This window comes from Buteo buteo, chromosome 2 (genome assembly GCF_964188355.1).
Source record: "Buteo buteo chromosome 2, bButBut1.hap1.1, whole genome shotgun sequence".
Taxonomy (NCBI): domain Eukaryota; kingdom Metazoa; phylum Chordata; class Aves; order Accipitriformes; family Accipitridae; genus Buteo; species Buteo buteo.
In genome coordinates this window covers 13687363-13712058 of record NC_134172.1, presented here as the reverse complement: position 1 = coordinate 13712058, position 24696 = coordinate 13687363, and the positions used below count along the sequence as shown (strand labels likewise).

Here is a 24696-nt window from a genome sequence, read left to right as displayed (position 1 = left end):
CACTAAAAACTGAAAATGATCAAACTGGTATTCTGCTCTCCTTACTAGGTTTGGAATTAATTGCTCTTCAAAGCAAACCTCAGGATACCTCTTGTCTCCCAGCTCTAAAAGTGTCTGACATTGAGCCCAAAATCCCATTCACTGTGCTGGAGACAACACTTACAGGTTGGTGTAACCACTGTTCAGATTGTTACCTAGCTGATGCCCAGCTGTTGCTCTTTTTTGCTCTTTGCAAAACATATGTACTCACTGTTTGTTGTCCATAGTTACGGTCCTTTTCCTCTAGTCCGCCACCTCTGCAGTAGAGTTTGCAGTGGATTTGCAGATGCTTCTTGCCGTCGCCTCTGAGGGGCAATGTGGGGCTCTTCTCAGCTCCAGCCAGCCACCCACCCTTCCCAGGGGTCTGGCAGTAGCACTCCTGATGCAAGTTCCCTGCCGCCTGCTTACTCCCCCCCTGCCCTGCAGTCAGAGGAGTCTCCAGGTAGTGTGCTCCACTGCTCTTGAGCAATCTCCCTGTTTTCCAGAGACTTAGCCAGGGTGCTGCACTACTGGCAGCTTGTACAGCAAGCCTTCCTTACAGCTTTCCCTCCCTACCCATTTTCTACAGAATATGACATACAGGAGCCATGGGGGGAAGAAAAAAAATAATACTGTCATTCTTTTTAACTTCAGTGCAAGTTTCTCCCTGTTTTGCCGGTGGCTGCCCCATGGATTGATAGGAAACAATAAATTGTAGATCTCAATTTTGTTACAGTTCTGCCAAAATCTTGCAGGTAATACTGCTCTGTAGTATATTTCTAACATACACTTCCCTGCAAAAATTGCCAGCAAATGTCAAGTACTGTATAATTTTGATGCTAAGATGACCTGGTTTTGTGAAGATTCTAATGTGTATATTCTAATGCCCTAGCTTAAGAGAGAATGTACAGTGCAGGAACCTGTTTTCCTCAACTTTTGAGGTCATGAATGCAAAAAATATGGGAGAAAAACTTGACTTGTTCAAAACCAAATTACCATTCCTTTATTTGAAAGTTACCTCTAAAATGTGACCTCTGTCAACAGAATTCTCTCTTCACATTGTCCGGGTACCCATTACCTTACCATGGACAGAAGCAATAAAACCCCTTCAGTCCAGTATTCAGTGCAATGTGCAAAGTTTAAACAAGAAGTGGCTCTGAAGTGCCAACAGAAAATAACTCTTAATGGGAAGAACTTGTAAGAAATTGTTTTGCTTTTATGTGTTTATAGTAGGAAGCTGTTAGTTGTTCTTTGCTTTTGTTTTTTTATCCCTAGCTGATGAAATTCCTGTCCAGTACTGTGCTCAGCCAACCAATGGGGTGGTTTATTTCAGAGCCGTTTCCAGCTTGAACACACTTCCTGAGGAGCTCAAACCATATGTGCCGCTCTTCTGCAACGTCATTACAAAGTGAGAGAGAGGTTTACTTTCTTAGAAGCTGAAGCAACAGGCTGTAATACACCTTACTGAAATAATACTGCTTTTAATAATTTCAGCATCTGTTCTTATTATAGAAAGGAAATGCTGATACGTTGGTGTTCTGCAGAAACAGTGGTTTTCCCTCTTCCCCACAGACTTGCCAACTCCTTTCCCCTTGTCCTTCAGTCTCTGCATTGCTTTGTTCCCCATCATCAACACAAGCACTCTATGAACAGATTGGAAAATTCATATAAATGAAAAATAGCCTAGCAGAAATTAAAGTTTTCACTTGGATAGATTTTTGGTCTAATTTCACTATGTGGTCACAGAAACACTGACCCCATCATAGGGGAAAGAGTGGCATAGAACAGAACAAGTGACCTGGGCTGGGAGGAATCTATTGTTTTTATTGGCGGTAACAACTTACGTGATGTTCCATGTGGATGCTGGTAGCAAGCCTGTGCAGAAAGCTCACTTTTTAATACACCATTTTGAATTAACAGGATGCTTTAATTGAAAAGCTTGGTGTGACACTTTTATAAGGTGTGAAGTATTGTGTTTGCTTGGTAATGCCCCAAACTGTTTAGTTGCTAAATTAGTATTGTCCTAAACAGTCTACTTTGCAAATGCCATATGGATCGTGGTTTTGGCATACAGTGAAAATGGGAAATAAATCTCTCTTGTTTTTTGCAGGCTGGGATGTGGAGCCCTTGATTACAGGGAACAAGCCCAGAAAATAGAACTGAAAACAGGTGGGATGTCTGTCAGCCCACATATCATTCCAGATGATTCACACCTGGATGTGTATGAACAGGTAAATTAATCATAAATTTCAAGATGTTACTCTTGCAATAAGAGCTGTGTAGTTAAGGGTCAGTCAGGGCTTCCAGGTAGAGGGTCAGCTAGTGTGCATTGAAAACTTTGTGTATAAAAGGACTTGTGCCTTTTTGTGCAAGATATAAATTTGACAATTACAATAACTTAGTATTTTTTCTTAATGGGAGTGCATGATGTGGTTATCCATTTTAAGGCAGTGCCTCACTAGCATCTGTCACCATATTTTTGAGTGCTGCAAAAAATTTTGGAAGCAGAGGGTAGAGGACAGAATGGTATCATGTTATAGATAAAGTTTACTGTTAACGTGCGTATGTCACTGTTACTGTGGTTCAGAAACATGGAATGTTTGCAAGATTGTTAAATGTTAGTATTGGGCATAACAGTCCTAGCAATATTTCTTAAGATTTTTTCAGACTTGCTGGTGTCTGTTGCTGTGGCCGGCTCCCCATGGATCCTGGATTTGAATTAGGGGAATCCTTTGCAGAAAGGTGCATCCCCAGAACAGTTTTATCTGTACTTTACGTGAAAAATAAGAAATTCTGTTTCTGAACTGCTACTTACTATTGAGAAGGAGGAATCAACGGGCTTGCCTTGTGTGAAGAACAGTTACGTTTCATGTCTGCTCTGATTTTAGTAGCATAGCCTGCATTAAAGTGGTTTTGTGATGTGTAGCATTAGGTTGGCATCATTGCATCACTTTCATAAAAAGTTATTGTGCATTTCTCCGGCCATTGCTTTGGTTGTCTCGTGTGAAGGGTTTTTTTTTTGTGTTTTGTTTTTATTTTTTCCTTCAGGGTGTGCTCTTTTCATCTCTATGCTTGGATAGAAATCTGCCAGACATGATGCATTTATGGAGTGAAATATTTAACAAGTACAGTACATTGGGTTTTGTTCATTTGTGGTTTTGCATGTGTTTTGGGTTTCTCTTTTTCCCTCTTCCCCCAACCATTCCCTTCTTAGAGATCCTACTTTGGGGTTTCTTTTTATAACTGTATCTTTAGTAGCTCTCAGTTTTTAAACCTAAGTAGTCCATCATTTGCATGACTATATAGTGGATTAAATGGAGAACCAACAGTTTAAAAGCTCTTTGTTGAACTTGATATGGTGAATGATTCAGTATTATAAATTCCGTTGGTGTGCTTTTGCATGAGACCTAGAGACCTGCTTCTACTCTTTTTCAGCCCCCGATTTGAGGAGGAAGAACATTTCAGAGTGCTGGTTAAGAAGACTGCGCAGGAGCTGTCAAATGGAATTCCGGATTGTGGGCATTTATATGCCTCTATTAGAGCCAGCAAAAACCTTACGCCTTCTGGAGAACTGCAAGAAATGTTCAGTGGGATGGATCAGGTGAAAAGTTAACGGCATCCTTCAGTGTGGCCAAAATCCTCAACTTTGGAATTACAGTGCTCGTTTTTGCTAATTCTTTCTATTGGCTTAATTAATCTGTAGTCTTTCTGCCTTCCCTTCCCACACAGGTGAAGTTGATGAAGAGAATAGCAGAAATGTCTGATATTAAACCAATACTACGCAAATTACCACGCATTAAGAAGTATTTATTAAATAGTGACAACATCAGGTGAGTTCCAGCTAAAAAGAAAAGAAAAGGGGCATTTTCGTTAGAGAGGCCATGGCCTGTGCATTTCTCGGTGCACTTCATGGAATACTGGGGTTTTATGAAATGGGAGATCTGTAAAAAAACTACAAAGATATTATTAGTTTAAATTCTCCTTGCTTACAAAGTGGTAGCTATGGCTTATTTTGTTCAATTTTAACAGGTATGAGAAAGTTACAGCAAATTTAATATGTAACTGTTGTACCAGAAGTGTGTTAATCGCCTGTGGGATTTTACAGATATACTCAAAGTTCTGCCTTTTTTTTTTTCCTTGAAGGCGCCCATGAGATAAATACTGTTGTATTGTAACAGTAGAATACAGTTTGTTTTGGATGTTTTTCTCCTAAGAGGAAAATAGTGACATTCTGAAATCTGCTTTATGCATATATTAGAAAAAGTAAGAGGGCACTTTAAGGCGTTTAGTGTCAGACACATTAGTTCCAAAACCAGATCCATTTGAAGTGACATAAGTTGCAAAGTTTTGTTTTGCAAAACATGAAATGATGAATGAAATTATGGAAATATCTACTGTTCAAAACCATGGTAAGTCTGCCTGTAAAGAGAGAACACACAGTGCATCAGTTTCTTTGTGAGACATTTGTAGTTTGTGAAACTGATGTAGTCCTGTGACAGCTACTGCTAAAGTTTAGAGCCAAAAGAAAAGTGATTGGACCTTGCCTTTTTTGGGGGGGGCATATCAAATGCTGGATTATGAGTATTTTGCTTTTTTCTGTGATAATAATTGTCATTTGAGTGCAGATCTAACATTCTGATGATATAATAGAAAATGTTAAGGAAGACAAAGTGGTGCAAATTATAAAGGACTGTCCAAAACCACAAAAGTAAAAACTTGGTATGTACTTTTAACAGGTGTTCAGTGAATGCAGCACCTCAACAGATACCAGAAGCATCTAAAGAAGTAGAGAAATTTATAAAGGGCATAGCTAGGAGTAAAAAAGAGAGAAAACCTGTTCGTCCCCATGTGATTGAGGTAAGAAATTACTTCATTTGTGACTAGGGCATCAAATACAGTTGACTTGATCTTGTGTAAAGACCACTGTACAATTAGAAGATCATCTGAACTCAGGTACTATGTCCATACAGAGATGTCTGAAGAAATTTGCAAGAGTCAGCTCTGTAACAAGCTGCTGTGTGTTTTGCCACAGAGGCTGTTCTTTACCGCAATAAAATAGACAATAGTAATCCTGTAGATCAGCTGTCAAGCCTTGCCCTGAGGTTACCGCTTTTGTGTGGGAAGTGGAAAAAGAAATTCTTCCTTTCTCTGTTGCATAAAACTGTAATTTCTTTTTTAGCTGAGCTTTACTTGAAATGTTGGCTAAAGGAAATAGGGCATGACGTGCAGTTCCTCAGTTGCATAGAAATTTGTTTTGTTATCTGGCTGTTCAGGACATTTGGCACAAAATGTGCTTGATTCAATAGAGTTGACAAAGGATTTGCTCTGCCAATACACAGCTCCGTCTTAATTTCTGACGAGACTGGAATAAACTCCCAGTTCCTTACCCATGAGGAAAATGATAGTCTGAAACTTCTGGGGCCTCATTTAATCTGTCTTAGTGTCTTTCACTGCCAAATTACTCTTGAATGGAAATTTATTTGACATTTGCTTAGAAATTCAAATATAAAGAAGTAATTGAGTAGCTTGCTTATGTTTGTGGAGACACAGTCTGATGATAGTTTCAGTGACGTTTGAGTGGTAGGGGTTGCATTTATAGTATTCTTGGTCTAAATTGTTAAATCATCTTTTAATATGAGGTCTGGGTCTCTTGTAGAAATCTTCAGAAGTCAGACCTGTGGGAAGTGAAATGCTTACTGGTTTGCAGATCACAAGGAAACTAGTCAACGTAAGTACAGTATTGGTTGGCAATATTGGTATTACAGGGCTGTTACTGATACTAATGGTCCATCTTAAGCTGTTACAGATTCTTTTAGTATTTAGCAGAACACCACTGAAACATAACGTGCCCTTCAGTTCCACCCTCTGACTGGATTGTTTCCTTAAACTAGCCGTCAAATTTATCAATCCCTCTGTGTCATCCTTTTTGTTATCTTCTCTTTGGTTCTGGCGTGAAGACCATTTAGCTAACTCCATGTCTGTGCATGCAGGCAAATACTCGCTTGTGCTGTCTCTTGTAAGTGATGCTTATTTTATTTTTAACCTGGTTTCTTTCAAAACCAGGCTCCTGTGGTGTCACTTCCTCTTCTCCCTAAATGATTCTGAATGTGAGTGACACCTGACAGAAGAGCATCAGTGACAATTAAGTAAAAATGAGAATCTGCATTTAGCTACAGGAGAGAAAAACAGCTTAGCATACCCTGGGCTCTCCTCTGAGAAGGTGGCAGGGAGAGCTCAGCCCGCGGTTTTGCTTGCTGACCAGTGATGTATATGCTGCTGTGCTTGGCCCAACCAGCCAGGGTTGTGTGAGGGGCTGGAGAACAGCTCTCTGAAGTTAAGAAAGCCTTGAGAGTATTGAAACGGGGTCATAAAAGCTACTGGAGGTGTGTAAGGCTCTGCTCATGCTTAAGCAAGCGCACAAGCAGGTGTACGTGTGAAAGAGGTGAAGAAGTGAGTGCTACAGAGACCTGGAGATGTGAAGAGGGCTGCAAGTTTTGAAGTGGGGTTGTAAGGAAGACTTGAGTTTATTGTAGGGGATGTTTGAGTAGAAATTCATACAGCTGCTACTGTTCAAAAATAGTTTGCATTTTTTTGTGGGTTTCAGTTTCTGAATTTGTTTTCAATATTTAAAATTGAGTAGATGGATTGAAATATAATGTGGTGACCATGTACTTATGTGGACATAGAAGTGGAGAGTTATTAACACTTGCTTCAATCAAAGTAAAGACATGGCAGAGGAAGCATGCCACTCAAAACTCTTTGGTAATAATACAAGATCTGCACAACTGAGAAGCTGGTGTGCAAGGATGGGTAGCTGATGGATGGTGTCCATGCACTTCAGTTTCCCAAGGTAATCCTGTGTACTGGATTGCTAATATGGGCACAAGCGAAATGTCACTGATTGCAGTGTAGGTCAAGTGGCAGCTTTAGTATTTGTGTGTCTGTATGTTTGGCAGAATTTCACAGTTCTCAAAAAAGCCAGAGTTCTCAAATGGGTGAATTGTCTAATCTCTGCTAACTGTGACAATAATGCATTTTTCTCTTAGGATCCTACTTTCAAACCATGCCAAATGAAGACCCACTTTGTGCTTCCGTTCCCAGTGAACTATATTGGGGAATGCATTCGAACAGTTCCCTACACAGCTGCAGACTATGCAAGGTGGGAAAGCAGAACCAGCAGGGAGCTTCAGCATATGTTGCACAGCACAAAACAAAATGGAAGGTGCTAGGCTGACCACAGAAAATGGAGTATCAATAGAAAACGCTTTGCAGTCCGTTTGTCACAAAATCTTTATGGAACATCCTTTATATTGCTAGGTCCAGAAATGCCCTGTTTTAGTAAATGCTGAGATGAAGTGATGGGGGGCTGCTATCCCCTAACTTCTGAATAAACAGCCCTGCCAGCTTGGATGTGTCGGAGTTGACAATCCTATTGCGTGCAACAAAGTTTAGGAGGCTGCTCTTGTATTTCATTAAAATGAAATAAATGGAAATAGTCAAAGAATGTTCCAAGGCAATGCCGCTCTTAAAATAACATCACATTATTCAGCTATTATTAAATATTGAGTATTGTTATCGTTACTGGTGTAGATTACAAGAAGCAATGCGTTGCAAATAGGGATCTTTGTGAACTTCAGAGGAAGTTGAGAATATTACTGTTGTCCAATTCATTTAACATCTTTGCTGTTGATATTTCTCTCGTTACAGCCTTCGAATTCTTGCACGGTTGATGACAGCTAAATTCCTACATAGAGAAATCAGAGAGAAAGGAGGGGCTTATGGTGGAGGTGCTAAACTTGGTCACAATGGCATATTCACTTTCTACTCCTACAGGTAACAGTAGGTTCATTCTTTCCTGTACATGTCTAAGGGGACCACTGACTGCACTTGCATGTGTCTTATTTTTGACTTAGTTGTAGTTGTCTTTCAAGATTAAGTAAAATGAAAAGAATGAAATAACAAGAAAGTGATTCAGTGCTGATGAAGTTAAGATTAATTGCTTAAGGTATATGATAAACCCCTCCTTGCTTTCTCTGGTTTCTGTCCTTGGGAAAGCCTAACTTACCTCTGCTGGTAGCAACCACAATTGTGTCTCTGTACCTAGATGTTAACTGTCTCAGTACCAGGTTTATGTAAAACTGGCTTTCACTTGTTTCTTCCTGGGTTGAGGAGGCCCTAAAAAAGAGAATTCAAGACTATTCTAAATTTGAGACCAGGAAGTAGAATGATGTTTTTCCCTATGTCCCCGAGTTTGAAAATACACAGCTTCCTTTGGTGACTGGCTGGAATAATCAGAGATTCAGCAGAAATCATTGCTGGTGATGAGCTAGTACTGCTTTCGCCTTCTTTCCCCCCCCCCCCCCCCTTTTTTTTTTTTCTTCCCCCAGTCCAGAACAGTTACCTTGCATTGGTGCTTTACCTTGCATTGATCTTACCAAAGCACTTGCGAACTGGAGGTATTAAAGACTAGTTGTAATCCCCACTAAAAATGTCATGTGGCTAGAGTCCTGGCTTAAATAATTTTTCTAGACCAAAGGCAGCCTAGCACAGTACTTGGTCAGGATTCCTAGCTAAAATTTGAGCAGCCTTGCCTCGCTATGAAGCTTCAACGTGGTAGGACTTGTCCTGGTTAGTATTTCAGTAGTTGTTAACCTGTTGTACCTGTTTTACAGAGAGCAAAAACAGGTGTAGCAGGAAAAGCAACTCAGAGAAGATATGGCATATCATAAATATTACTGGTGTTGATATTTATGGCAGTTATGCTTACTAAGCTGGTGCAGCAAATTGATAGGGCATTGTAAACAGTGCTGGTTTAGCATCTTTTTTAATACCAGTTTTCTGCATGCTGTCTTAGAACTACTTTTAGGCAACTAAAAAAACCCAAGTCCAAAACTTCTTTTTGTACATTAAAAGGAAGTTTATCATTTGGTTTAATCCCCATGTATGTATGCTTGTGTGATGCATAGTAAACTATGAAGGAAATGAGAACAAAGCAATTAGGTTTTCATTTTGTAAGACTTGAAGTAATTAATTTTATTTTTTTTTCTTCTAAGAGACCCGAATTCATTAGCCACCTTAAAAACATTTGAAAAAGCAATCAAATGGGCCAAATCTGGAGAATTCACACAACAAGATATCGACGAAGCTAAGCTAGCAGTATTTGCTGCTGTAGATGCACCAATAGCTCCTTCAGATAAAGGTATACTCTCAGCAGCCTCACAGTGCTGCCAATATTATTTTTTTTAAGTTTACAGGGAAGAAAATAGTTTGCTAAACTGTATCGTATGATAAAATTTCTACTTGGCAGATGTAAGACAATTGCAGTTTCAACAAAGCAGTCAATTCCTGTTGCTCCCTTTCCGAAACGCCGCATGCATTCAGTCTCTCTACTGAAGTTTTCATATTCATACTGCTCCTTGATGTCAGGTGAATACAGCCAGGAGATGGAGGCAGATTAAAGAAACAACTTTAGGCTTGGAAAGGGCATTAAATGCAAGCAAATAAAAAGAAATATTGGTCTTCTGATTCAAAAAAACCTGAAGGATTATTTTCCTGACACAAGTATGCATACTGACTATGAATGTCTCTAACCTTTTGTGCATACTTTTTTTGAAGAAGTTAAAGCATAAAAGTCTGTCTGCTACGGTGGAGCATGTTATCTTCTCTACATATCTGCATACTTGTGATGGCTTGGTAGTATCTTCACATCTTTTCAAGTTGCTCACTTGTTGCTTTGCTTTCCTCACTTTTCCCTCCCTCCCCCATTCTCAGCTTAATTTCAGTCCAAAACTTGCTGAGTTAGAATACGTTCCTTTCCTATACAAAAGGAATGATAAGGTTAAAATTAGCGTTATTTTAATATGATGTGTATTAACGCTAACTTATTAAACAAGAAAACTTAATGAAGCTGACTTTCAGCTGATGGAACTTGGTTTTGGTCTGGGCAATTAAAAAAAAAAGTAATCAATTTTAGGTGCATACAAGTGAAATACATGCATATTGACCATTGGTATTTGTGAGAGCAGTGACTTACATTCTTTGATATTTGAACACGTGTCTTAACGGAGCTATGGCAAATTTAGTGGAACACTGAATAGAAGAATATTGTTCAACAAGCCTAGAGGCTGTTGCAGAAATACCTGTCCCTTCATACTACTGTTATTTTGATCATTGGCCCTGGATAAGAACTCGAACAACCTTATCTAACTTAGAAGTCAGCCCTGCTTTGGGCAGGAGGTTGGACTAGTCAACAGATGTCCTCCCAAGCCACGTTTTTTTCCATATGATTATTTGCATGACAAAAAGCTTTTCTGTGATTATTTTGGAGCTCTCTGGTTGTTCATGGACTTATAATATTAATATTAAAATACTGTAGGCAAGTATTCCAACAAAAGCATTAAAGCATTTGTATGCAGATTTCTATGTGTAGTACGAAAAGGTGATCAAACCTTTGCATTGCACATATATTACAACTGATTGCAAATTTTAGGAGTTTGTTGTTACAAACCACAATAAAAATAGAAGCCTCATGAAACGCAGTTTGGCTAAAATGTTGTTAGAAAGTACTGAGACTCTTCAGAATTAATCATTTTTAGGTTTTCTGAACCACCATTACGTTTAGGTTTTTGACAAACTAAATCACTTGCCAGAATAGAATATGAATCTTTTTTTTTTCTTAAATAGGAAACTCTTACTATCTCAGAAAATTAATTCCCCAGTTCTAACCTTTAATGTTTGATTTACAGTTAGTTATTGTCCCAGAACAACAAATGGCCTTAATGGTAGTCTCTGTTCTTCCCCTCCAGCACACGTACCTGTCTTAGTTTGCACTCGTTCATGTGCTTAGTTGTAGCTGAGATTCCAGTGCACCATTGCAGAGCATGGTTTTGTTTTGTTTTTTCCTAGGAATGGATCATTTCTTATATGGGATTTCAGATGAAATGAAGCAGGCGCACAGAGAACAACTTTTTGCTGTCAACAGTGATAACTTGGTTGATGTATCAAACAAGTAAGTCTGTGCTCAATTTAGGAAAATATTTACTTGAAAAATAGAACAAAAACCTTATTTGAAGAAGAAAACAGTTTGTGAAAGTTGCCATAATAAAGTTCTTGGATATTTTCCCTTGGCCTTTTGCACTACTTTCAGTATTTGCTTTTGTAACCTAGAAAGAGAGATGTTAATTATGTCCTGCTTATTGCATTTTAGCAGATGTAACTCCCTCCTACATTCTGAATTTGTGGGTGGTGATTGTTTTACTTTAGAAGGGTCCAGAAACTGTCTGGAGAGAGAGTACACTCAGACATCCAGCTCCTGGCTCTATGAGCTGGTTCTTCTAGACTTGTAACATTTTGTGCTTCTTTAGACTTGTGAATTCACTTTTAGGCTTAAGAATTCCACTACTGAAGAATACAAGGTTAAGGAGATAGGCTAGTTAGGGCTGTGTCTTAGGAGACTGTTGTGTTGTGATGACTGGGGGAAAAAACAGTAAATGCAAACAAGAGGTATGTATCAAAGAGCACTTTTTCCTGAGATGGGAATATTTTTAACTTGTATAGCAGAGTTACAGATAACAGAATGCAGCAGCTTCTCATTTCTTTCTGTTTTTTTTCTTGCAGGTATCTTGCAGTTGGGAAGAGCACGCGTAGTCAAGCTGTACTAGGCCCAGAAAATGCAGATATCACCAAAGATCCCTCGTGGGTCAAACGATGAGTTGCTGCTGAACATCTGAGCTAATATAAAACAAGCCAATCTGTGTGACTATATAATTAGGGTTTTTTAGTAACTTTTGACAGTGCTATGGTCCAACTTAAATATTCATTGCTGCTTTCAACAGTATCCAACAAACCAGTGAAAAGCTGTCCTTGAAATAATTATGTGAAAAATTTTCTAACCATACAGTATTTGAGAGCAAGAATTATATGCTCTGTATGGCAAAGACAGACCTTAATATTTTATGGAAGACTCACTTCTCCCATTGCCATATGAATACTATATAAATTAAATATTTTTGTATATGTAAAACTCTTGAGTTTTAAGTGGTGTTTGTTTGAAATCATGTCTGCTGTTGGATATATAGAGAACTGTCTCCCATACTGAGAGATTTTATTCTTTGGTGTGATAATGCCTTTACATAAGCTACCTACAGGTAGAGGAGCTTTTGACAGTACATTCCACCTTGTAGTGAATTGCAGTGTAGTGGGCAAATCAGTAATGAGGCAGTGTACAGTGTATTTTAAGTTCAGCCTATCTTGCCAATTTGAGCAACGTTCAGTCATATTTTCCTATGACAGTCTAGTATTTAGCTTTTTGTCCAGGTCTAGTTAACAGAGAAGCTGGCCAGAGGAAACATGTTTGTCAGCCTAATTTCAAAAATCAATTTTACCCTTTTTCATTATTAGTTTGGTTTTTTTTTTAAATAGTCTTGAAGAAGCTGGGAGAAAGGAAGCATGAAGCACGTGATTACACCCTTCTGAACCTCAAGTTTTTAAAGCTTCCCCTGCCTGGCCTGCCCACCCCTCCCCTCCCCCCCCAATAGTTTTATCATCCCTGTACAAGGATAAGGAATTCCATGTTCCAGCCTAATCCTGAAGAAGCAGCGAAAACCAACTTGCCTTGCTGTGACTACTACCTGCATGGTTAGGGAAGGAAAAGGGCCATCATTGCTTTTCTCCTTCACCAGAGTGTATAGAGAATCCTTCATGAAGCATTATTCCCCCCCCCTTGTTTAAAAGCAGGTGAATACAGTTTATGACAACTCATGATGTTTGCAACAGTATTTTATTTCACTTCAGATACATTAAGCACATTCTGTAACTCAACACAAAGCTAGCCATCTACACTTATTTTTTGGGTGTAAGTACTCTGAAACAAAGTGCAGTAGATGAGTAACTTACAGAGTGCATAGAACAGCGTTGCACTGATTGTTAAAGGGTAGTATCAGTAAATGGTGCTTGTCCATTAGATGCTAGGGTTTGTTTCAAACATAACACAAATACAGGACAAAATCTGTGACATCTGAACATCTTGTTTCACATAAAGTGCTGGTACAATAACTTAAATGTTACAAAACAAAGCTGTAATGATTCTAAAGCATTGTTACTCACAATGTGCATCTATTACAATAATCTAAAAGTGTTGTCTTTAGATGGCTCCGGTTTCTGCTTCCTTTGGGCTGTGCATAGCAACATGCTCCAGCTGGCCTGAATCTGAAACATCATAACTAGTCTTGTACTTGGCCAGGATTTTCATCAGTGGTCGCAACTTCAGCCACCATTGCTCCTTGGGAATCCTGTGTCTGTGTAACAGTTGGGGGTGGGGGAGGAAAAAGATAAGGTGATTCACTCAGTGGCCAAGACAAACACATTTGACAATACTAACAGTAATGGCCTTCCTCAGAAATAGGATCAGATATTGACATTTATGGTGGGATGTAAACACTGACCCAAAATGGAGAGAATTAAGGACAGAATATGAAGAAATGAACAGATTTTACTGGAAAATGTTCATTATAGGTAAGCATAATGCCAAATTTGGCGCAAAAATGCTGCTCCACTGAACTGTACCAGAATGTAAAGCAATTCTGGGCATTAGAGCAAAGGCATTACAAGAAAGTTATTTAAAAGAACAGTGGAGTTCCAGAATTCACAAGAGGCTTCCAAGTATAAGGAGGATGAAGAGAAAGCATGAAGGGAGTTGTTAGAAAAGACAAGTGAACAATCGGCGTGAATCACTGGCTGAATGCAGGCTAACGATGAAAGTGGAGTAAAACGGTTGACAAACGCTGTGTGTCAGCACTGCAGAGAAGTTGTTCATTTGATGTGGTGAAAGGAAGCCTGTGTTGAGGTGTTTAAAATGTAAGCAGCGTATACGTACACAAAGTCTGTTTCAGTCTTAAGCTCAGCCACAGGTTGGAAAACAAGGTTGCGTCTACGCATTCCCAGCAAACAAACTGAGTCATCAGTATTGGCAAATACTTTTCCTAAAAAGAATGAAATAATTCAGTATCTTTCTTATTCACACTTGTAAGGGCAAATACCCTTTTTCTGTAATTAAACTGAATAGGAAGCTTACAGTAGCTTAATTCCAGTTAACTGAATATTTAATGTAATGACAAAACATCAATTAGTACTTTAATAGGGTTAGGAGATCTTCACTTTTTTAATGTAGCTTTGGTGATTAGCAATGAAAATACAGTGTAATTAAGCAACAATAAGACTGAATTTTAACATCCAGTTTTAAATTAGATTTTAGTAAATAGTACTTTACAAAAATTCCCAAAGAAGACATATTACCTTCTTCTGTCTCCCATGTAGCCACCATGAAACAAAAAGGAAGAACAGATGTAACTATATAACCATCAATTCCTTCATGCATGAAAAACTGTAATCACACTAGCATTTTTTTAAAAAAAGATAAGAAAAGAGCAATCTGAATTATTGACCTCACTTGAGGGGAAATCTTACAGAAGGAAGCAAAGCAAGGCACTACGGAGTAATAAAAACGTAACCCAGAGGGAAAGAAGTATGTTGACTAGTAAACTAATACACATTCCCATGTTTGCATAGTAGAGTAGTCTTATACCGATAGCTAATCAAAGACAGTAACAAGAGATAGCACCAAATATTTCTGCACCTTTTCGGTAGGTTTCTTTCAGTTTTTTGGAAATCCACTGCATAGCTTTTGCAGAAATTTTTGTCCCGAAGTTTCTATCAAATGGTGAAGGTGCACCACCCTGTGTGAAAGTTTAAGCGTGGGTTAGTGTAGTTATTGAACCCGCATTTGTGTCATCTTATTTGATCAGTCACCTCTGTTCATGGCCTGCTCTATCCCTTATTTCCATTTCCCCCACTTAGAAAAACAAATAAACAAACCAAAAACCCCACCACACAAATCAAGTTAAACATTTAAAATTTGTGTTAAACACCAGTAGAATTCTCACTGAATCAATAATACTTTTCACTTAGATAAATTTCACTGTTTTCCCTTTCTTCCACTTCTCCACAGTGCGATCATTAAGCACTGCCCAGCTGTCACACTTCCACAGGGCAACCTGGTTTCAGCACAGACCAGGAAACTGTTGAAGGAGAGGCGTCAGGAGGAGCCTCAGAAACCTAAGTGCTGACTCTGTAATCTAGGAAGTCTGGGAAGCATAGCGCTCTATTGCAGCTACAACAAGGAATACTGTATGTAATACTAGGATGAAAAAACCATGTTAGGACTTCCTAGACTAGTGTTGTGTTGTTTAGGGTGTTTTTTTTAAAACCCTCTCTCTATATTATATAATGTCTAAATTCTCTGTCTGTTTTCAATGCAGCAGATGGGACTGAAATCATAGGTGAAGTAGTTTCAGATTGGTTGACTAATACTGGTCTTGACCTTCAAAATAAACTTTGCTAAATTTTACACAAAGTGCCAACCTCAGCATTGAATAATCTAAAAATATACGAGTAAGGGGAATATACATACAACCTGAAATGACTTAAAAGGAAAGAGTCATTTCACTACTAGTACTTGAGAAATTTGGCTGTACTTGTATTTTTTACTCTACCTCAGTCTTGGTGATTAGCGTAGCCAAATTAGAAACTTACTATTTGCCCACTAATAAGCACTATAGTGAGATAAAGAGATGCAAGGTACAAAGACCACAGGGAGTAGTTCACTACTGTCTCTTCTACAAGAACAATTCATCTGCACATATTTTCTTAATGAAATCTCATCTCTCCCAGGGTTCAGAAGCCAGATACATTACAGATGGGCAGATAAGTTTGTTCTAAGGATATATTACAGTAATAGTAAGATAGCTGTATTATCTATTAAAAAAGTGTAATTATTTATTAATACAGACAGGAGAGGAATGAAAATGAAAATCATTAAGAATCTAATGCATTTTTTTCCTGGATTTTTAAGAAGGAGTTGCAGTAAAATGTAACGCTAACAAAAACTTCTGAGTTACCTATAAACAAAAATCCGCACGCTTTTTTTCTTTAATCCTGAATCGGACTTGTTTGAAATGCTTGAATAGTGTTCTCTGTATGTTCTCTGTTCATACAAATTTAAGCTTGTCTGTAACTTTAAGGTCATTTTTACCTGCTGCATGTGGCCCAATACATTTTTTCGACAGTCAAACACTCCTTTTCCTTCTTCAGAATACAGCTGATAAATGAAGTCAGTTGTGTAGTTCTCATTGCAGTTCTCATTTCTGTAACAATTAAGGCCAGATACAGTTAGGAAATTTACTATTAAGTAGTGGATGTCTTTACAACTACTGAATGACAAATGTTTTCCCATTTTCTTGATACGAGTAATCACGGCCCAGGTATTTTCATCTAATCACATACGTTTACGTCCACATAACATGCTCATGATTTTGAAGTCTGCTACTACACTGACATCACTGGCAGGTCACTTGGAATCCATTATTGAATAAGGTAGTGAAAAATACCATTTTAGGTCTGACAAGTTGGTTATGCAGAGGAAAAACTGCACTAAAACAAAGTCATTAAAACTGCAAAAAAAAGTCATTGACATCCAATGTCATCATTTTGCCCTGTATAAAAGCATGGATAATGAACAGTACCTTAGGCTGTTCCTTCTTTTTTCACCCTAGTCATATAACTAGTAGAACCTGAACAAAGACAATGGTATCCTCATACAGCTTATTGGGGTATTCATTTTTCAGCCCTTCACTATTTGGCAGACTGAAAATAAATGCTCAAGAGAGAAGCTACAGCCTGATTCAGGCTGCCTAAGAAGGTATAATTTTAAAACATGTTAATCAACATATTTTAAATGTTTTGATTTTTGAAAGGTATTTTATTCTGTGTTATCTCCTAAAATCTAAGTAGGATTTTTCTGGTAAAGGCCATACTATATGTGTACACATGTATGCTAGTTTTCACACTATCTTTGGTAAGACAGAATCTACAATAAAAGAAAAAGCCGATGAAAAAATAGGCTGAAAAAAGGATAAAATATTAGATTATAGAGCAAATATATTTATGTAGAAAGACGGAAGCTTTGGACTCGAGCTTCCTGACAGCTCCCAGAATTGCCTTCCGGAGCAACAGCTTTACTAAAAATCACATGCTAAAGGAATAATCAAGGAATATATACTTGGAGTGTCTTTGCAAGTGGCCAAACAGTCTACCTGGCTGGAAGTGCTGAGCATCACTGATGCCATCTATTAAACCTACTTCTGCTTACCTCAGCACTAGACCACGCTGGATACTGGTTTTCATTTTTTCAGTCAAGTGTTCCACATTAGCCTAGAAACAACAAAAGTATTCTTAACGCACCATACAGAACTCTAAACCAACTTTAATGAGCCTACATATCCTAAGAACTTCTGTAAAGTACTCCACATAAAGTATTATGTGCAAATTCAAAAAATCAACAGGTTTTTGGAGATCCAGGATAATATACCATGTATGGGTATTTATTCATCTTGGGTTAAAACTAACTTCTTCCTCTACATCACAAATAATTGATTTTAAAAGCAACACAAAGTTGTTTTTTGTATGCTATACTGGTACAGCACCAAAGTTGGATAACCTTGATATACATAAAAATATAGAACTTGCCACAAAAGATCACAGCTTGCCCTTACTCCCAGTCCTTGCAACTGTCCTGTTATGGATAGTGATGTACTGCTGTGCTGGTACTCCCATATATGACATGAAGAGTACATGCCACTGAGAAATGAGTGGGGAGGAATTATGATTCATTTCCCATCTCTTCCTTTCAGGAAATTTCTATCTTTTTAGCTTTGTAGTTGTCCATGACTACAGCTAGCACCAACTACCTCAGAAGTGTAAAATCCTCACAGTAGACAAGTTCTGTATCAGCTTACACCCTAATCTCTAATCCGTAAAGTCTGAGATCTTTATTTTAGTAACACCTCCAAATACGGTCTAAATAGTTGTGGTATCCAAATGAGTATTTAATACATCTTACACACTGTTCAGTTCCTGACCTGAATGGCTTTCTAACACAATGAGCTGAAGCAATATCATAATGGAAAAAGTATTCCTTTTTTTCTTCTACCCCCTATTTTTTTTTTCTTTTAAAACTGCCCAGGTCTGTTTATTTACATGTAATCTGAATTTCAGTCGGAAGAATAAAAATAAAACAATTCATCTAGTAGTGTTTAATACAATAATACAAGAATTTTGTCATTTAACTGAACCTGATGCCAAGAATAACTGGGTATATATTCCTTTATATAATACAACATAAGAACTGGCATTATATCAAAGCGCTACTGACAGGTGCAGCTTTTAGATAACATCTAAACTTTGTTTATTTTTTTTGTTACGTGAGCAATCTACTTCAAATATACACATTATGCCATATATGTACAACAATTTTAGCATCTACTTAAAAATGAGGAAAATATTTCTAATGCTGTATACCTGGAGCTCTCGAATATCAAACTGTTCTTCAAAGATATAAGCAGCATCAGCTCCTGCCGCAAGGGCTCCCATATTAGCCAGATAACCACAATAACCACCCATGGTCTCAATGATGAATACACGACGCTTGGTACCGCTGGCTGACTGTTTGATGCGATCACATGTCTAATCAAAGACAAGATATTGTAAGTTTAAATAAAAAAAATCTGAATTTTTATGCTTTTATATGCCATGCAACTTTGCATCACTTACTGGTAAAAGGATTAAAGAATATATAAAATCCACATATTTAAAAGTTCCAAAATAGCATAACCCATTTAACTATAATAATTACCAAATAAAGCAATTCTTATAAATCATACATTGAACATCACAGTCAAAATAAAATGTTTTGCTGCTATCAACTCTTATTTATTTGCTTCCTGCAAATACTAAAACAAGAATTAATTTTCATTTGTGCATGGACTTAAAAGTTGTGATAGTTTTCTAACAGAGATACAAATAGAAATAATGGAGCTTTTTAATCAATTCTTGTATGAGTAAGTTTCTCTTCTCTGCTTTGACTCTATTCATTACTGAAGAGTTTATTTCTTCTTAGTATTGATATTAAAATTCATTGCATTCCCAACCATACTTAACAGCTACAATTCCTTAAATTCAAGTTGTGAGCATGTATTGCTCTATTGTTTACTTTCCAATAAGCATATCAACATCATTCTTTCAAGCACTGGGAGAGCATTATTAAAAATGTTTTTGGTATTTTTATTAATAGATACATACTTAATATAAAAATCTCCACTTGCATTCACCAGCATAAAGAATGCTCTCTACAAAGAGATTTGTTGCTTACATGCCACCAATTAATATCAACATTAGAGCTGCTTAAGAGACTTATAAAAAAGCAGAGAAAATGTCCAGTGTAGTAGGACCTAGGAAACTTAGGAAAACATAGAAACCTAGGAACTAGGTTCTTATTGCATCTCCAGGTTTTAATAATACTCAAAAAGCTATTTGATAAACTCACTTCCTGGAATGAATTTTTCTACCATTCAGTTATTTTAAAGTCATCAGATAATGTATCTTCCTTTCAGAAAGCAAATAAGAGAAAGAAAGATACTATTTCCTTCTTTGTCTTAAAAATAAATAAATTAATAGGTTATACCACACTTGGTGACAAGAAGAATTTTGTGAAACTGATGTTCTGTCCCTACACCAGTCCTGTTTAGTAAAAACAAGAAATAAAAGTACCTGTGAAGTTCATCATCTTGAAACCTAAATTATGATTTAAAAAAAATCCCCACGCCTTACTGTTTTTCTGAATGAGTAACTGCAGATGCTGTAATATTTGAGGTATTTCTGTTTCACAGATAGTTACAACCAGAACCTTCATTCAGCTAACTGAAAATACTTCAAGCTGAAATAAAGATTGTGAACAATACAGCTTTTAAAAATATACCTAACAGACCACAGAACAAATAATGAATTGATACATGAAAAAAATAAATATAATAAAAGCTTAGAACTCCTAACATCATAAGGTTTAATGCACGGAAGGACTAAAATCAGTGTATGCATTTATTTAGGTCCAGCTACTAAAAGATACATGTAATTTCATTTATACAAATATTTTTATATATTGCCAGATATGCACATTATGTGTATACACATACAAGTGCAGAATTCACATGTCAATTCAGAATATGGATTGACATTCTGTTATCCTAAGCAGAAAAGTATCTCCATGACAAACTGAGTCACAAAAGCCTATGTTGAACTTCAAATAGTTTTTAAAAATGACAATTACTTTTAGCTGTCTTGGATTCTACAGTGTCCTCAAGCACTTTACTTTCCCCTTCCAGATGTGCTTTCATAAGAATTTTTGCAGAATACTGTCTTCTGGCATATGGCAAACAATAATAAATTTATAAAAAATCCCCATTACTTCTTAATAGTGACAGGTGCGGCACTGAACCAATTTTAACTCATTTTAAAAAAGCTGCCTGGAACTGGATGGATACTATGTGTTTAGCTTGTGTTATTGAAAAAAAAAATAATCTTGGCTTTAGACACTGAATAAATAAATACACATGCAAAGATTTCTTTCATTTTGAGAGACCTAAAACTTTTTTAGAAAGCTTTGAGTTTACCAAAAGTTTTCCAGCTGCTGGTAGTAGAATGAGATTTTCTGCCTTTTGAGAAGCTCCAAGTTCTAAGCAAGGATGTAAATCATTAGTTGCTTTTGGGATTACCCACTTTAGATTTATTTAGAAGGATTTCTATCCTTGACTATACAAGAGACGTTAAGTAGAAACTTACTACTATTCTTGCGCTCTCAGAATGACTGTGACAGAAACACCCAAATAAAAAAAATGGCACAGATAGATAGATTTTAAAGAATCATTCATTCACATACTACTCCATAGGCTGGAAAGGCCAAAGCTCAAATGCTTGACGCAGATTTCAGAAGTTTTAAACATGAAGACATGGTGACTCTTTCTGGAGTACTCTTTGGAATTTCATTGCTAGTTGAGCTTTCACATGAACTGAGTCAGCTTCATGAAAAATCTGATATTCAAAACTTCATCAAATCAACAGTGTTCTATTTTTAGCATAAACTAAACATTCTAACCATCATGAAATTCAGTAAAAAATAAAATTAAAAATAGCTGTATCTATTGAGAGCTTTATTGAAAGCTGTACAAATTCCAATTAAAATTAACAATAAAAACAGTGAAATAAGAGGAAGCAGCAATATATGCAATCATTTTTCCTCCCATTGTTTTCATGTTTTCACTTTTACAGGTGCATCACTATTTGAAGTGATATCAGTCATAATTAGCAGACTTAGCCTGAGATTTATATAACTAGGTAAGGGGGAAGCAGCTCATGGACTGGTAAAAGTACCTGTGTCCTGCCTATGAACGTATTGCTACAATTTAGCCACACTACATCTTAGGTCATCTTCACCCCAAGGATGCTGTATTGCATCTCCCAAAGACCAGGCCATAGTGTATTCTGACACAGCTCTTTCAATTATCTACTGGAGCTTTTTCACTCTATAAATAAATAACACCATATCAAAGCAGGAAAACAAACCTGCATTTCTCAGATCCCTGCATCTCTATTCTGACTTTCTTGGACAATCACTTCCCAATTAGTTAGATGGATTGATAATGAGGGGTTTGATAAAACCCAGAGCTGTTCAGAGGCTTACTCATTTGTTTGCATTAGACCTCAACTCAGTTCCCTTTGCTGTGGCTCCGGCAGACTCAATAGGATAGTAAAGAACTTAAGGAGTTCATATAGCAGTTGTACCCAAGGGAAAAAGCTATGGCAGACTGTTCTGACTGAAATGGGAAACTCATTCATAGCAAGTTCTGGCCTCACACTGTTTAGTCGCCATCAGTGACAGACTTAACTATCTACACTATGAATACATTTATATGCACTTAATATATGTTAAGCCTAATGCAGTCTATGGGATTATTCATGTGTTTAGTGTTAACCATGTACTTTAAATGCCCTGTTGCACTGAGCTCAGTCATTAGCTCATGCAATAAATGTGGCATTTATTTATAAAATATCTGCTTTCTTCTTTCATCTAAGTAATGCTGAGGAGCTACATAAGATAAAAAAAAAAAAAAATAAAAAAATCAAAGCAAGCAAAATATTTTATTCTCGGTAAAAGTAAATGCCCTAAGAACTAATGCAGCAGTCTTGGATAACAAAACAGAAGTTAAACATACAACATAATTTTTATAAGTTTAATCTTTAATCAGTCTTGGAAAACTTCTTAACTATAAACCAGAAAAAAAAAATACAGTAACCAAATTATTTTAGAAAACTAGACATTTCAAGGTCTTTAGGTAGCCTCATCTTATGCATTTTATTGTCTTAACTTTTAACAGATATGCAGTCTTACCTCCACAATAGCATTCAAGGCAGTGTCAGCACCAATGCTAAAGTCTGTGCCTGGCACATTGTTGCTAATAGTAGCAGGCAACACACAGATAGGTACGCAAAACTCCTCAAAGCGGGAACGTGCCTCGTGTAGCTGCAGACAACTTTCATAGGCCTGAAGCAGTGGTACAAGTATGAGTGATACATTCCTTGTCTTTGGATTGCTCTGCTAATGACTCCTTGCATGTGATGGTAAATTTGGCTGTCCATTGGCCCAAGTAAATAAAATTGGTGAGATTATTTGTGGGGGGGATATCCTGTACATACCACAACAGTGCACTGGGGTTGCATTGGCACAATGCTCTTTGAAGAAAGGCAGAAGATTAGCGCAAGTTAATACAGAGTGAACATCAAGTGTGCACAGCATAGAGGTCTGAAGCAGTTGGGCAGAAAAAGACAGCATAAAGGTAGACTGGAAATCTATTGGAAACCATTCCACAAGAAACCACTTAAAGAACAAAGTTTGATACGTGTTAAGGAGTTTAGAAAGTTGACTAGTAAACCACCTACAACTTGAAGGAAATGCTTAAAGAAAGCTGCTTTTTTAAAAACTATGTTATCCTATAAAGTCAAGACACACATTGATTTCCACCAAGAAAAAGGAAAAAAAGTTTTGCCTATCACTTCCAAGACTCTATCAACATCACACATCTGCCTCTATGCACATAGACTGGACCTAGGCCCAGAAAAATCCAGGAACATGTGCACATGGATGAGTTAATAAAACTTTACAAGTATAGTTCAAGGTTTCTTTGAAAAACAGCTGTAGGTCCTTGGGAAGATTCCAAACACTACTAAATAAATCATCGTGTGAAAAGGATTAGGTGTTCCTAATAGATGTCAAAATAATACTTAAAGGTTAAGATTTTGCAGCTGTTTTAAGTGAGTAAACATATTTTTAGTTACATTATTCCAATTCTTTCTAATCTAATCAGCATCTCTTATGATGTGTGGCAATTTTTCAAACTGCCTATGTAATGACTCTCCACAAGAAAGCCTGATTACATAGTACGTTACATTCTTCTCTTTCTCCCAGAAAGGACTGATTTTCACAGAAGTCTCATCTTTTCAATTTCTCAATCAGCTAAGAGAACCAAACTATTGCAGATTAAAATTAGATAGCTATCAAGCTATCTCCACAAATATCTATACGGTGACTGATTTAAGCAATAACTTAGGACAAAATGATGGGAAAAATATTCATGTGTGAGAGTTCTGCTTTCTAGGTTTTTGTCCTAGATAGAGCAGATCCTGTTCAGTGAGAGGACAGGCCATGTGGCAGTAGGTGCATAAGTGCAAACTGACTTTCTAAAGTCTCTCTCTACTCATGTACTTCATAAGTGCAACTTTCAATTAAGCTCAGTGCTACAATGCATTTCCAGTTTAAGTCTGAAACACAGTCTAAAAGACTGCACTTTCAGACTTGTAGCTCTGAGGAGCAGTATAGCCAGAAGAGCAACAAATGGAATTTGTTGGGGTTTTTTTGGTTGTTTTTTTTTTTTTTTTGAGTGGACAAGACTTTACTGAGAAAATTTCAGCAATTGTCTAGCCCAACTCAGCTCAGTCAGGCTGCTTTGAATTTTTATTTCTACTGAAAAATAAAGATGTACACCGAGTCACAGTGATTTGGTAAAATCACATGGCTTCATGAAGATCTGAAAAACATGAGTTTCTCTAAAAAGTTTTATATTGAGACTTTTGGGAAACCAAGTCGAAGGGAGATTTAGAGCAATAACTAACACGATTGGTTAGTCTGCATTTATGATATGTTAAGATGCAGTTAAGATATGTTTTACTTGCATTAAATATTGCCATTTTATTTGATGCAAGTGATTTCAGCAAACATATCAGAAGACTGTACCTTCACCAAGCACGAGCATTAGATGATTATATGCAACATCTTTGCATCACTGTAGCAAAATATGAAAATGCTTTCAATAAAGGGTCACTTAATAATTATAAAGGATAAATAAGTGATAGGTGGTTTTAATAATGTTTTACGACTATTTTTTTAAAATAAGTACTACAGTAAGATCATAGAGGGATACTGTACTATGTCAATGAAATGGTTTAATCATTTCACACCCTTTTATTGTATTTGTGTTTTTAAAAACAGTATTGCCATAACGAATGATGCTTTATAAAAATACACGCAGTCAAGCAAAGACTGTGGTTTGTTGTCTTTATGTTGATCTAAATCCAAATGACCATTGAAAGGGATGGATTTACTGCTCTACCTCCACATCCAGCTGTTGCTAGGGCTGAAGCGGATGAAAATTTAACTGGTTAGCCAGCTTGGCCAGGCTA

At 37.1% G+C, this 24696-nt stretch overlaps 2 protein-coding genes across 6 annotated transcripts in view; one reads left to right on the top strand and one right to left on the bottom strand.

Moving 5' to 3' along the window:
- PITRM1 (pitrilysin metallopeptidase 1) overlaps positions 1 to 12040 on the top strand; it is a 29988-nt gene extending 17948 nt beyond the window's left edge. Inside the window, exons 15-27 of the mRNA XM_075045799.1 lie at positions 49 to 165; positions 1294 to 1426; positions 2129 to 2249; positions 3067 to 3143; positions 3454 to 3619; positions 3748 to 3848; positions 4755 to 4875; positions 5675 to 5746; positions 7065 to 7177; positions 7726 to 7851; positions 9072 to 9217; positions 10924 to 11026; positions 11635 to 12040. Coding sequence (XP_074901900.1) covers positions 49 to 165; positions 1294 to 1426; positions 2129 to 2249; positions 3067 to 3143; positions 3454 to 3619; positions 3748 to 3848; positions 4755 to 4875; positions 5675 to 5746; positions 7065 to 7177; positions 7726 to 7851; positions 9072 to 9217; positions 10924 to 11026; positions 11635 to 11728 — 1490 coding nt within the window. The 3' untranslated portion in view covers positions 11729 to 12040. The remainder of the gene's footprint in view (positions 1 to 48; positions 166 to 1293; positions 1427 to 2128; positions 2250 to 3066; positions 3144 to 3453; positions 3620 to 3747; positions 3849 to 4754; positions 4876 to 5674; positions 5747 to 7064; positions 7178 to 7725; positions 7852 to 9071; positions 9218 to 10923; positions 11027 to 11634) is intronic.
- A 611-nt stretch (positions 12041 to 12651) lies between these two features.
- PFKP (phosphofructokinase, platelet) overlaps positions 12652 to 24696 on the bottom strand; it is a 47476-nt gene continuing 35431 nt past the window's right edge. The window contains exons 17-23 of one of the 5 annotated variants that reach the window (XM_075045803.1): positions 22352 to 22504; positions 18430 to 18594; positions 17222 to 17283; positions 16106 to 16217; positions 14651 to 14750; positions 13892 to 13997; positions 12652 to 13313 (exon numbers count right to left, since the gene is read on the bottom strand). In XM_075045803.1, coding sequence (XP_074901904.1) covers positions 13160 to 13313; positions 13892 to 13997; positions 14651 to 14750; positions 16106 to 16217; positions 17222 to 17283; positions 18430 to 18594; positions 22352 to 22504 — 852 coding nt within the window. In that variant the 3' untranslated portion in view covers positions 12652 to 13159. Of the gene's footprint in view, positions 13314 to 13891; positions 13998 to 14310; positions 14751 to 16105; positions 16218 to 17221; positions 17284 to 18429; positions 18595 to 22351; positions 22505 to 24696 lie in introns of those variants that run through there. The other 4 variants (XM_075045801.1, XM_075045800.1, XM_075045802.1 and 1 more) reach the window with 4 other exon arrangements.